General features: G+C 35.2%; 1 protein-coding gene across 7 annotated transcripts in view; it reads left to right on the forward strand.

Annotated features, from left to right (window-relative positions):
- CNOT1 (CCR4-NOT transcription complex subunit 1) overlaps positions 1–14,066 on the forward strand; it is a 94,930-nt gene that overhangs the window by 37,261 nt on the left and 43,603 nt on the right. For all 7 annotated transcript variants that reach the window (XM_031458336.2, XM_031458339.2, XM_064489106.1 and 4 more), the window contains exons 3-13: positions 2,630–2,737; positions 3,317–3,415; positions 3,770–3,838; positions 3,929–3,983; positions 4,475–4,678; positions 5,477–5,645; positions 6,647–6,773; positions 6,926–7,036; positions 9,293–9,463; positions 9,884–10,011; positions 11,937–12,177. In XM_031458336.2, the coding sequence (XP_031314196.2) occupies positions 2,630–2,737; positions 3,317–3,415; positions 3,770–3,838; positions 3,929–3,983; positions 4,475–4,678; positions 5,477–5,645; positions 6,647–6,773; positions 6,926–7,036; positions 9,293–9,463; positions 9,884–10,011; positions 11,937–12,177 (1,482 nt within the window). The remainder of the gene's footprint in view (positions 1–2,629; positions 2,738–3,316; positions 3,416–3,769; positions 3,839–3,928; positions 3,984–4,474; positions 4,679–5,476; positions 5,646–6,646; positions 6,774–6,925; positions 7,037–9,292; positions 9,464–9,883; positions 10,012–11,936; positions 12,178–14,066) is intronic.

Raw genomic sequence — 14,066 nt, forward strand, 5'->3', positions numbered from 1 at the left:
TATGTTACTCCTAGCTGAGAATATGTTACTCTAGCCACAGATCAGATCATTACAGAAGTACTGTAGAATACCCTTGATATAGTTACTTTATTTTTAATGTAGCTAAAGATTTTGCTATCAGATTATAAGATGTAGTTACTTAACTAAAACATTGAATGACTTTACTGGTCTCTTGCCCAATAGGTGAAATGGTTTGAACTTTAGGTAAAATGTATAAGGCTTAATCATGGGATCAGTGAAATCTTATTTCAACGTCTTTGCAACCCAAGGTCATGTTTTTAAAATACTGGTTTACGAGCAGTTGTTTTCTTTTAAAACTAGAGAAAGGTAGTGTGGTATCACAGAAGGAATATTTCATTCACTTAGCAGCCATAAATCACACCTTCTGATCCTACCGCTCATTCAGCAAATCATGTGTAAAATTTGTCTTTAGTTCTTGTAATCGTGACTTTATTTTTAAAAATCTTATCTGTAGTAACATGATGTATTTTGTATATGTTTTTTAGGGTTGCTGTGAGGATCGAGTGGTTATAAAAGCAATTGTAAAATTATAAAATATAGAAATAAATGTTAAAGGATAAGAAGGAGTATGTGTAAAATTTTGCTGATCCTACTTAAAATTAAAACTTCAAGATTTTAATTTTTTTTATTTTTATTTTTTGGCCATTGACTGTGAAATGGAATGTCTTTTCCATTTTTTAGGTTGATGTAACAGTCCCCAGTTAAGTCTGTATGTTAATTAACCATGATCTGGTCCCTTGACTCCCTCTGGTCTTTTTTCTGTTTAACTTATGTCTCAAAAGTTCTTCCGTCAGCTCTATCTGTGGTTATCATCTAAATATTTTAAATCTCAGTTTATATGTTAAATCTTTAGGGATGGTCTCTCAGAAGTACCACTCCCGTCCTATTGCTATCACTTCACCCTGTTTTATTTTAATATGACAGTTAATAATGTCAGAAATTGTTTGCCTGTACTTTCTTTCTTCCGTGAAAACATACTTCATGAGAGCTGTGGAACCCATTGGTCTCCTCTGCTGCTATATTTGCTATACTTTGAATGGTATCTAGTATGTACTCAAGAAATGTTTATTAAGCCAGATACTCTTGCTCTTTTGAGGATGAGGCCTGGTTGCTTGGAGCAGGGTGATTCTTCCTAATTAATATGAATTGGCTCATTAAGATAATATCATCAGTGTTCCGGGGATAGGAAAAAAAAATTATCTCTGATTATACAGATTTTTAAAAATATATATTTTTATTGAAGTATAGTTAGTCCACAATTCCGCTCTGCCTCTGGTGCACAGCACACTGCCTCAGCCTTACATGAACACACATATACTCACCACCATATTCTCCCTCACCGTAAGTCACCAGAAGACACTGAATATAGTTTGATTATATAGATTTTTAACCTTAAAATGTCTGTAGGATGATGTAAAAATTGATCTTACTTAATTCTCATATATTCTGGATGGGAAAAACTGAAACTGAAATAAGTTAACTTAGCCAGCTGTGACATAATTATGATAAGAGTAGAGAGATTGTAGGCTTTGGAGTTGGACTATGAATCTAGACTCCTCAATTCCTAGACTATTGGATTTTAGGCTCATGGAGTCTGTTTTAAGTGTCTACTTTCTCAACTATAAAATGGGAATAATTTTTGGCAAAGTTGTTGAAGATTAAAACCAGGGAAGCTCAGTCTCATTTCTAGGCCAAAGTAGGTAGCTAAATGTTTATTACTTATAATATTTTAATGTGGCATTAAATAAACAAATGATTACTCTGCACATATATTATGCTTAGCTCTTTTCCTGACTAGATGGGAAGAAGTGAACACAACTACACAGGTTGCCTCTTCTCATGCAACTTACAGTTTAGTGAGACATAGAAAATAAACAAAGTATCAGGTGGTGGTAAGTAATATAGAGAAAAGTAAAGCAGGGTGAGAGGTGATGGTAAGGTAGGTCATTTGCTGTTTTAGGGAGAGTAGTTATGAAAAGTCTCACTGATGAGGTGACTTTCAAGCAGAAACCTAAAGGAAGTGAGAGAACAAACCACGTGTACATTTCTGGAGTGTTCCAGTTTGAGGAAGAAGCAAGTACAAACATTGGTAGGTTTGAGGAACAGCAAGAAGCTCAGAGGCAGTACTGAAATTAGACCAGTTCCTTTAGAGCCTTGCCTTATAAGCTGTTGTGAAGTGTGAAAATCACAATTATGTTACAGAGATTTCAGGTTACGCTTTTAGGGTAAGAATAACGTATAGGAAAAATGCTTTAGTGAGTTCAGTTTGTTTTAAAATTGCCTTACAACTTATAAAATAGCTTGTATTCTCACTATGTGTCATTTGTGCTATTTGGTGTTTTTGGTGTAGAGGTTGATCAGAGTACACAGTTACATGGTGCTAATTATTGGTGCTTTCCCTTCTGTCCTTCCTACTAGTGCCTGTAGGAAATATTTTTAAAATATTTAATTATACAATATTGGTACATAATCTCAATAATTCCTAGAACTCTTATTCCAAAATGAACAGTTAATATAGTTTTTGGGATTTTGCCCTTGAGATTGATTTTCTTCTTTTTTAAATCCCTCTTAGTAATGACTAACAAACTCATATTTTTGATCTTTTTAGATTGTGAATCGGCACGGTCCTGAGGCAGACAGGCATTTATTACGCTGCCTATTTTCGCATGTGGATTTCAGTGGCGATGGTAAAAGCAGTGGCAAAGATTTTCATCAGGTATTTGGGGCTTACAGAGTTTATGTTCGCTTAGATCAAATTGTCCCATGAATTACATTTTGGGCATAGTATGTGTAGCAAACAACACATACAAATAGCATCCAGAAATAATTTTAGCTGAATGGCTGAAAGGTATTGGGACTTGCCCTTTTCTTGTCCTTCCCTTCTGCCTGGCAGCAGACATCAAAGCTACTTAGTACAGGCATAGGGAGCTGGGGACCAGATTGCCTTAAGGAAGCAGGAATGTGGGGGAAGTCCTGCTTGATAAGTAAGAAAGGCAGAGAGAGGATCTCTTGTCCTCTGTTGAGTTTCTTTGGTTTGATTCTCAATCTGGTTTGTCTTGACATTATTCCTTATCGTTATCTTGTCAATGGACTCTATTCTGTAGAGGTTTTGACTTAATACTTGTTGCTAATAGACTTTAGTAGTTTAAATGGTATTTTTAAAGAGCTGATTTTGATAATGTAGAAAAAGTATACAGTATTGGATTACCCTTTAATGTTCTGAGCACCGCTGCTTCTGTTTGTGCCAGAAGATGACTATTAGTGCCAATGAAAATTTATTTTTTTATTTTTAAAGACTCAGTTTCTGATTCAGGAGTGTGCGTCTCTGATTACGAAGCCAAATTTTATCTCGACGCTGTCCTATGCCATTGATAATCCATTGCACTATCAGAAGGTTGGTATTCCCTTTATTTTCAGTAGTAATAAGAATGTGATCTCTTAGTAGGCTTTCTAAAAAGGGCTTAATCCTTGACCTCATCGTATGTCAATTTTAAAATTCCAAATACTTATATTGGGGGTTTTGTAGCTTTCTAACAAAGTCAAGGTAGTTAGTTTGATAAGATTCTTACTAAAACCAGATTATGTGAAGGCTTAAGCTTGTCAGAACACAGTTCCATAGCTGTTTCTAGCAACACTACAAAATTCTGTCACTCCTATGTAGCACCGTAATTGGTGAACAGGTGCTTTTATAAACGTTTTGAAAATTGTATGTTGTTCTTGTTTTAAAATAAAGTTTGATTTGTTTCAGAGTTTAAAGCCTGCACCCCACTTATTTGCCCAGCTGAGTAAAGTTCTCAAGTTAAGCAAAGTACAAGAGGTAAATGATTTTTTAAAAGAGAAATGTAGACAAAATTAGAAATAAAGCAGCTATTTGACTTTGTGGTCAATCTAACCCTTCTTGTTTCAGGTAATTTTTGGCCTTGCCCTCTTGAATTCTTCCAGCTCAGATCTCAGAGGTTTTGGTAAGTTCCCCTTTCCCTAAAGATCTTATAGTGAAGTTAGATTTTTTTTTTTAAAATCCATGGATTTTTGAGTCTTGAGGCTCCATAGTTGAGAGAGTAAGATTATTTTCTTTTGGTCTTCCTTATGTATATAGTATTTATGGTAAAAACATAATAAACATATTACACAATTTACCTTCATAACGCTTTTAAGTGTATGGTTCAGTAGTGTTAACTATTCACATTGTTATTTAATGGATGTCTGGAACTTCTTTGTCTTGCAAAAGTGAAACTCTGTATCCATCTAAAAATTCTCCACCCCCTCACGTCCACCTCTGGCAATTGGTCTCTTATTTTATTTTATGCCTACCATCTACAGCTATGAAAACATTACAGGGTGAAGGGTGAGTTGGCGAATGAGAATGATGAGCATCTATATTTTGATGATACGTGACTTCTTACCTGTTGTGGAGCAAAAATAACTTACATTTTTTGGTTTATCTCATTTCCAGCTGCCCAGTTTATCAAACAGAAGCTTCCAGATCTTCTGCGTTCTTATATTGACGCAGACGTCAGTGGAAATCAAGAAGGTGGCTTCCAAGATATAGCAATAGAGGTCCTACACCTCCTCCTCTCCCATCTCCTCTTTGGGCAGAAGGGAGCTTTTGGAGTTGGACAGGAACAGATAGACGCTTTTCTTAAGACGCTACGCAGAGGTAAAAAGGAGTATCTGTAGCCTCTAAAAGATTTTTTTTTTTTTTGGATGGACACAAACACATGACAAAAGGATTTTAGAAAATAAGATAGTGAAGTACCTTTCTATTAACTTGATAATCTTTCAAGGAAGAAAGTATTTTATAATTTAAAATATGAAAGTGATGAAAGCCTCATTATAAAAAAGGTATAAAATGAAGATCTTGTTATCTAAGTACAGCCTCAGTTCAGACTTCCATGTTGTCAAATTTTTCCCTTTGAGGAAGACAGAGACTACAATATTGTGACATGCTCTTTTTAGTTTAAAAAATTGATCGCTGTTGATATACCCACTTTACCTCCTTGGCTGTTGGCACTGATAGGTTAACTCCCGGATCTGTTGTTGCCATCCCTCCTTCCTCTGATCTTTCTTTAGAGAGAGTTTTTAAAACAAATCTTTGATAGTGGACTAACCACTGTCCATTTTCACTGTTATTTTTGTTTCCTTAATGTTTATATAGTTTAATTTTAAATTGCATTAGCTTTCTTAGTAATGGGCAGTTTTCCATATTGGTCAATAGATGATGGGATCCTGATACAGCAAATTAATAATGTACTCATGAGCAATTTTTGTGACAGAAGAACATTCAAATTTTAGATTCAGTGTGGGCTAAGTTAGCTAGTTTGGAAAAAAACTGAATAAACTGCTTTGAATATGAACTTGTGAAAGACTCAGGTTTAATGGGCTTTTAAAAAGAGTGAAAAAGGAGAGTTTGTTTTTAATCAGGATAGCAATTATAATTATCTTTTTCTTCCTTCAGATTTTCCCCAGGAACGCTGTCCCGTGGTGCTTGCACCACTTTTATACCCTGAAAAACGGGACATTCTAATGGACAGAATCCTGCCTGATTCCGGAGGGGTAGCTAAAACCATGATGGAGAGCTCCTTGGCTGATTTCATGCAAGAAGTAGGCTATGGCTTTTGTGCAAGGTTGGTAGTAAGAGGTTAAGTAAACTTCTGATTACTGTTGTGACAAGCACAATGTAATTCTTTAAAGCAAGTTCCTAAGATTCCTTAATGTGTTGTCTTTGCCTCTCAATAATTTTGCTTATAAATTTAATCTTCCACGTACTAGTTTTGGTGGCAGGTGCAAATATTCTGGCAGCTAAATTTCTATCTCTCTGTACCCCCAAGTTTCTCAAATTTAGGGATCAGCGGTTCTTAGCCTAGTTACCAGGATAGGCATTTTTAGCTTTTGAGGGCGATAACATTGAGGCAAGCATTTATGGAACTTGTTTCATTTTCCATTTGATGTGTCTGTTTTGTTCCTCCCTGCCCCCACCCTCAATTTCCTCACTGTACCATCCTTTTCTACCTTTGTTTCTGCCCTTTTTATACCGTGTCTCTGACATAGTTCCCTCACCTGCCAAGGGCACCAAAGGAAATAGCTTCACCCTGACAATAAGGGCATTGATTGATTAAGGGCATTAATGTGCTTTGCTTTGACTTTAAGTGTAACTTTTAATGCTTTTAAAACCCATACAAACCACATTTCCACTTATGTTTAAAAATGTATTTGTTGTGTGTATATATGTGCCTGGCATAAAACTTTTGCTTAATTAAACTTAAAGATGCAGAATGAAAAAGTTAGAATATATATTAAAGACTTTATGCATATCAAAATAACCCTTGAGTATCTGTATTTTAAAGAATAACTTGATTTATACTGAAGATTGAGAAGAATAATTTTATGTCTGTGTGAAAAATAATACTTTTGGCTCATGTTTTCTTCTACTGATCTTTTAAATTTTTCCTGTTTTCTTAAGTAGGTGGTTTTTACATTCCTAGCTATGTAAAAATACAAGAAATGAAGCTTATTACACTCTGTTAGTAAAATTTTAGCAACTTTACTCCAGGGCTCGTTTTATATTAGCATTTCTTTACCTTGGTATTGAGGGAAGGATTTTTCTGAAGTTAACTTTCTGTTTCAGTATTGAAGAATGCCGCAATATAATCATGCAGTTTGGTGTTCGGGAGGTCACAGCTGCCCAGGTTGCAAGGGTTTTGGGAATGATGGCTCGAACTCATTCAGGATTAACAGACGGAATTCCATTACAGGTAATTGTAGAAGTCAGCTATTGTACAATGTGAATTAATGTCCAGCTTTCTTTATTTTATTTATTACATTACAGTACGATTGATTTTTCTACCAACCAGAGCTGAACACATTAAGTTGTTGGGTTTGTTTAATTCAGAGTTTACTTCTACAGAGTATCTCTGCTCCTGGCAGTGGTATCTGGAGTGATGGAAAAGATAAAAGTGATGGAGCACAGGTGCACACATGGAATGTAGAAGTCTTGATTGATGTTCTCAAAGAACTGGTGAGTACATGTAATGTTTTTATATTCATGATGTTAGTATGATGTAGCCCAAAGAAAGAAAGTTTTAATTAATAAAATGCCTACCTGAATGAGAGCTATAGTGTTTTATAATTCTTGGCTTCATTGGCTTAAAAGTAATGAAGTGTCTGAGATAATTTTGTTCTGGAAATAATATATGTTCAAATTCCAACTCAGTTCATTATGCATTGTTGCTGTGCAATTCTGAGTGGCACTGCTGAGGTAATTTGGCTGGTTGTTAGTGTGAGATTTTGGGGGGAGGGATAGATCTGTTACAAAGTAATGATTGCATAAGGAATTACTGAGGAGAGATGAAGCCTTCTGAATGTTTTCTGGAGGGTGCAACAAAAATCCTGCCAACCTTGTTTATGGTGGATAGGATAATAAAAACCCATACTTACCTTACTATTTCCACTTCTGGAATATCCACAAATAATAGTTGTCCCCAGATAAACACAGTACCACTCCTGAAGTGTTGAAATCCTTAAATAAAATGTAAAAGTGTAAAACTTCTAGATACTGAAGAAGTGATGAAATTTAGTCATTGGGAGAACAGTGGAGTCAAGATGTAGTGTTCTCAGTCTTGTTCATAAAATGTCAAGGAACAAAATATAACACTAAAGACTACGTATACATACTTAAATAACATTCTTGGTAAGGTGTCAGGTCATGTGTATATGCTATTTCTCAGTTTTAGTTTTCCACATTTTTAACTTATAGGTAAAATTGAGTTATCAGGAATCATGCTGTTCTCTACATGACCTTACTACTAACATCACCAGTGGGTTTTCCTTGTATTTTCCTTAGTAGTAGCTGGATTTATGGTGTTCAAACCTATTTTTTAGTGTTGGAGGGGAAAAAATAATACATGATCATGGCAGAAAGTGTGCAAAGTGACGAGAGAAAAGCAAAATAAAATCACAGTTTTATCACTTATGGAACCAGTTAACTAATTTGTTTTTAACTTGTGGTTGTCTTGCAAAGGTGAAAACATGCTTTTTTCCTCAGTAGTTTCATCTTTGAACTTTATTGCCCTATTGAAAATACTCTGAAAAAATTGTAGACTAGGACACAGTTCCATTTTATCTGAACCTACTACATTGTTTTGATTTCAGAGTGTGAAAGCTGTATAAATTGAATGCCTTTACTGTGGATTTGTATAGTTAAACAAACCTCTTCCTTTTTCTTCTCGTATATTTGAGTTTCTGTACGTTTTTTGTAGGCAAGGAGCAGAGGACAATTTCACATACACATTGGGTTAATAATTTGTTCTTTTGTTTTTCCACCAAGGATGGGAGGAGGAAACCATACAGGCATGCCTGTAGATTTTCCAAACTTATCTCCCTTGAGGAAAATGCTATTCCACAGTTCATCTGTGGTTCTCTACTGTCACAGTCAGTCGTTGAAACAAATTTTAGAAAGAAAAAAAAATCTTATCTACTGAATGCTATTGTTGCCTTAGAGTGAATACCCCAACTGGAGTTTATTCTTTGTACCATATACAAAGCAAGCATTAAAGTCTGAATTGAAAGGAGTCACCTTAGAGCAAAATTAAACTGGTCATAATACTTTGGTTGGAGATATAAATACGAAATGTGCACAGCCTTTTTTCCTTCAAGCACAAAATTTACTTATTGCTTGGTACAGAGTGATAAATTATCTTCTGTAAACTTGTTTCCTTTGCTTTGTGTTTTCTTTAAGAAGTCTCGTATTGCTTAATGAATACCTTTTTGTAGAACATTTTTGAATGGAGTTTTTAGTCATTTTGACATAGAGAATCTAGACTATTCCAGATGCATGTATTTAGATTCTTTGAAGGGAGATCTTTAGTTAATTAAGATAGGTATTTGGGATAGATAATTAATTTGTCTTTGCCGCTTTGTTCCAGAGTAGTGGAATCTTTCTGTAAAGACAAGAGATACTGAATGAAGAGTTACTTACTTGCCATACTGGTGTGGGAGTGTCTGTTGGACAAAAGTAGGGAAAGAGAGAATTCCCCTTTATGTACTCAAGTATTCAGAAGTCTGTCATGAACTGAAAGGTTACAGCAGTTTGCTAACCAGTTTATTTTGATATTTCTGAGTCTCTTTGGAAATACCGGAAAGATTCAGATGATTATGAGTTTATAATTAGAATATCTTGATTGAACTTCAGATTTGATCTTCGGATACTTTGGATAAAGTAATCAAAATATGTACACATCTGTTCATCAAACTTTGAAATGCTTTTCTTTTTTAGAACCCAAGTTTGAATTTCAAGGAAGTAACTTATGAACTGGACCATCCTGGATTTCAAATTCGTGACAGTAAAGGACTTCATAATGTGGTCTATGGTATTCAGAGGGGTCTGGGTATGGAAGTGTTTCCTGTAGACCTCATATACAGACCTTGGAAACATGCAGAAGGCCAGGTAGGCAAATGGTGTTTAGCTATAGAAGAGGAACAAAATAATGACTTCTATAGTACCATCTGTCCATTGATTAAAATTTTCTTTTAAAGTAGAATTTGTTTTGCATAGCTCAGAGAATAGCAGAGACTGATAAATTCTGAAAGAATATTATCATAGTTTAGTACCAGTCAGACTCAGCTTAAGTGTAACAATCAAACTGTGTTCCTAATAGTTTCAATGATGCTTATCTCCAAAGCTACCTTATCACACATCTTTCATTTGTCTGAATTGTCTGGTTTTGAAAGATCAAATATTTAAGATTTTAAAGGGAAATTTCACTCTAATAATCTTAAGATTGAGATTCGCCTGGTGAAAATGTTTCAGATTTTTATAGCATTCACAGTCATTTGTGGTGGTAAGGACTTTTTTCTCTTGTTACAGCTCTCCTTCATTCAGCATTCCCTTATAAATCCAGAGATCTTCTGTTTTGCTGATTATCCCTGTCATACAGTTGCCACTGATATTCTGAAAGCACCACCAGAGGATGACAATCGAGAAATTGCCACATGGTAAACACTCTCATCTAGTTCTTGAAAGGGTCACTTCTACTTTAATTGAAATATAAAATTAATAGTGAGCAACTACATAGAAAAGGTGTAAATGAAACAGTATTTTTAGTAATCCTACTTACCTTAAATTATTATAGTAGGGCATTGGTGGATGAAAATCTATTTTTAGTCCCCCGATCACTAGATACAGCTCTCCTCTTGTAGTGTCTGCCGTTAGTATTTTCTGAAACTATGAAATTTTGGAAGAAGGTTCATACTTCTCCCTTAGTGTTAGATCCCTTTCTTCTCTGTATTTGCTTGCTTCTTTCTTTTGTAAGTGGCTCAAAATGGCCAACCCATCAAATCTAATACTTACAGCTTAATTATCCAGTTTCTCTGAGTTTCAATTCCATATTTCTGAGGGAGAATCTGACTCTGGTTCAGGAGGTTTCTCCTGGAACTCAAGTCAGTCCTCTCTGGGGATGTGAGGTAAGGATGGTAAAAGTACTTTCGTCACTGTTATAATACATACATGGCTGTAGGGAGGGGTGACATGAGCTGGATTGGTCCCCAAAGGCATCTACTTTAGATTTCTTCCTTTTCCCCCCACCCCAACCATACTATCCTGGAACACTTTTCCAACGTGGAACAGATTGTCTTTAGGGGGTGGGAACAGTGCTGGCTGTGGAGGTTAGTTTTAGGGCAGTATAAAGCCCTTCAGGTATTGCCAGATCTTTTAAAACAAAGATTGGTAAACTTGTCTTGTAAAGGGTTTGCTAACATCTGGCTTTGCAGGCCAGATGGTCTTTGTAGCAACTACTTAACTCTTTAATTGTAGCACAATATGGGTGTGAGTCTGTCTCAACCAAACGCTATTTACGAAAGTAGGCAAGTGGGTGGAAATTGGCTTGTGGATGCAGTTTACTGATCTCCGTTCTGAAAGACCCAAGCAATGGTTTGTTCTAAAGTGGATCCTTTCCCCAGGTGCTTGATAGCCAACACTGGATTTGCAGTCTTGGTCAATTTTTTTTTCTTCCTGTTAAGTGTAATGTGTACAGCCACATTTCTTCGTTTTATTTTATTTAAACAGATAAAGACCTCTTTCCATTTTATAAAACTGAAATGTCATAGACATTTAAGAATTCCTTAATAAAGCTATATATTCAAGTTTCCCTAATTGTGTCAAAAATGTCTTTTAACAGTTTGCATGTTTGAGAGTCTGGATAAGGTCCACCTAGTTTCTTTTATTCTGTAAGTCTTCCTTCTCCCTCTTTTTTTTTTAAATAGAATTTTTGCCATTGATTTAGTGGAGAAATAGAATCATTTATCCTCTAGTCTGCCCCATGGAATGGGGTATCTGTTTCCTCATGTTGTTTAATTTGATATCTATCCCTATAATTTTCATGGACTAAGTAAGGGTAGAATAAGATCTGGAGGCTTGATTAAGGTCAACCAAATTCAGTTTCTTGGGGTAAGAATTTATAGGGGGCTCTGTGGACTTCTGAACTTGTGAGGCATCAGGGGGCACCTGTTATAACTTTGTGTTACCTAAGTAAGTGTTTAGGCTGTATTTTTGTGTAGTTTTCCTTGTGTATAAATTATGTCTGTGTTTGTATTGGATTTTGACTTTCTAAACTGATACTCTTTTTTTATATTTCACACTAATCATAAAAGCCTTTGGTTAGGAGGTCCATGGTTATGTAAATGGTCAGTGGTGTCTGCTCTCCATCACGTATTCTGCTAATATTAGCGCTGCCTTTGAAATTAGTTTGGAAGCATAGCAGCATATATGTTTGAGATGAACAGCACCAATTTAAATATTTTTCAGATATTAAAAGATGACAACAACTTGTTTTTGTTTTAATAGCTGGTATCACTTATTTGGAAAATGAATTTTGTATAGTTAGATTTTCATTGATAGAGTATCTTACTTCCGTTCTTGTTAGGAAGAGCTTGGATTTGATTGAATCTCTGCTGAGGCTCGCAGAGGTGGGGCAGTATGAGCAAGTCAAACAACTCTTCAGCTTCCCTATCAAACACTGTCCAGACATGCTGGTATTGGCCTTACTACAAATCAACACCTCCTGGCACACCTTGCGCCACGAACTCATCTCCACTCTGATGCCAATTTTCCTTGGAAACCACCCTAACTCAGCTATAATTTTGCACTATGCATGGCATGGGCAGGTAAGACATGACCACTTCTTTGTCTTAGTAACTGATATTCTTTTGAGAATGTTCCAACTAGAGGAATTGTCAATCTTGGAATTCTGACACTCTGAAAAACTCACACTTCCATAAAACTTAAAATCTTTCAGCATCATGTGGGTATTAAAGTATAAAACTTCAAAGAGCAAAGAGGTAATACAGTTAAAGAAATTCAGTATTATGAAGGCTTTGTATTGCTAGGGTACCAGTATCCTTTTGATTGCAGGGAAGAACTTAATCATTTATCTTAGAACCAGAAGGTTCTCATTTCACTTGGTAACAGTAAAAGAGAGAAGATCACAAATCTATTTAATTGACATTATTTAAAAGTTTTGTCCAAGTCTAGCATTTAAATTTTATTTTGGTTCTCGCTAAGATCTTTCAAGCCCCTGTGCTTCCCCCAACCCAATTTATGTAGAATATATCTGACAAATAGTCTTTTGTCCATTGACCGCCCCCCCACCTACATTTTAAGTAAAGATATATGTAGAAGTAGTCATCTTCCCCTTTACATCAAGTGTCCTTTCTTTTCTTTTTGCTTAATTGAAGTATAGTCAGTTTTCAGTGTTGTATCAGTTTCTGGTGTACAGCATAGTAGTTCAGTCATACACATACATACATATATTCATTTTCATATTCTTCTTCATTATAGGTTACTACAAGATATTGAATATAGTTCCCTGTGCTATACAGTATAAACTTATTTATCTATTTTATTTACAGTTGTTAGTATCTACAAATCCCAAACTCCTAATTTGTCCCTTCCACCGCCTTCCTCTCAACCCCCATGACGATAAGTTTGTTTTCTATGTCTGTGAGTCTGTTTCTGTTTTGTAAGTAAGTTCATTTATCTTTTTTTTTAGATTACACATGTAAGTGATATCATATGATATTTTTCTTTTTCTTTCTGGCTTACTTCTCAAGTGTCTTTTCTTTAGTCATTCCTGCTATAGTTTATTATAAACAGGTGCTTTTAAAAAATCAGTTAAGACTTCATAAATGAAAAATGTTAGCCTTAGTTTCATGCTTTACAATCAGACCACCTTCATTTTTAGAAATGCAAATCACGTGATAGATTTATAGTTTACAGAATGTTTATCAAACATGGAACCAAAAGTGTGCAGCCCAGGCATTCTTAGTCCTTTCTCGCCACATCTGTGAGTTAGAAAGGGCAGAGTAACGGGACTTGGATCTCCACTCTTGGTTAGATACTTGGTTAGATACTCTTAGATACTTGTTTCGCTTGGACTTTCTGTCACTAGGACAATTGTGGGAAAGAGATTTAAACAGTGATAATAATTGCTTTGCCATTGCTTCTATGAGAAAAGTTCACTAAATTACCATTCAACTGCAAGTTTTTAACTCAGTCCTCCAAGCCTGGCTGTTTTCTGGTTTAAAAAAAAAAAAGGGAAGAAAGAAATTACAAAAAATAAGCATTGTTATTTGTGAAAATAGCTAGATTTAGAATGTACGAATTATTCCCAGAAATACTGATTAAATACTATGCTGTGTAACATGAGAGATGATTACCTTAAAATATTTTGTTTTCATAGACCAGTAATTTGTAATTTAATTTAAGGGATTATATAACCTTGATATGTACCTTCATATTCAAATCACATTTTGACTTTGAAAATGTATAGGTAGGCTTTTATAAGACATTTAAATTTGTTGTATGTGTCCCAAGACTTCAGGGGTAGGCTTCATTTGGAAGATGTGGAAATAACTGCTTTCCCACAAAAACACATCACTGCAATCAATGGTTGAGGCTTGAGCTTTGTTGTCAGCACTGATATGCCTCAGTTTTACATAAACAGAAGTAAAATCAGCATTTGTAATAGCATTTGCATCACCTTGTCAAAATGGTT

The sequence above is a fragment of the Camelus dromedarius genome, chromosome 9, assembly GCF_036321535.1.
Source record: "Camelus dromedarius isolate mCamDro1 chromosome 9, mCamDro1.pat, whole genome shotgun sequence".
Taxonomy (NCBI): domain Eukaryota; kingdom Metazoa; phylum Chordata; class Mammalia; order Artiodactyla; family Camelidae; genus Camelus; species Camelus dromedarius.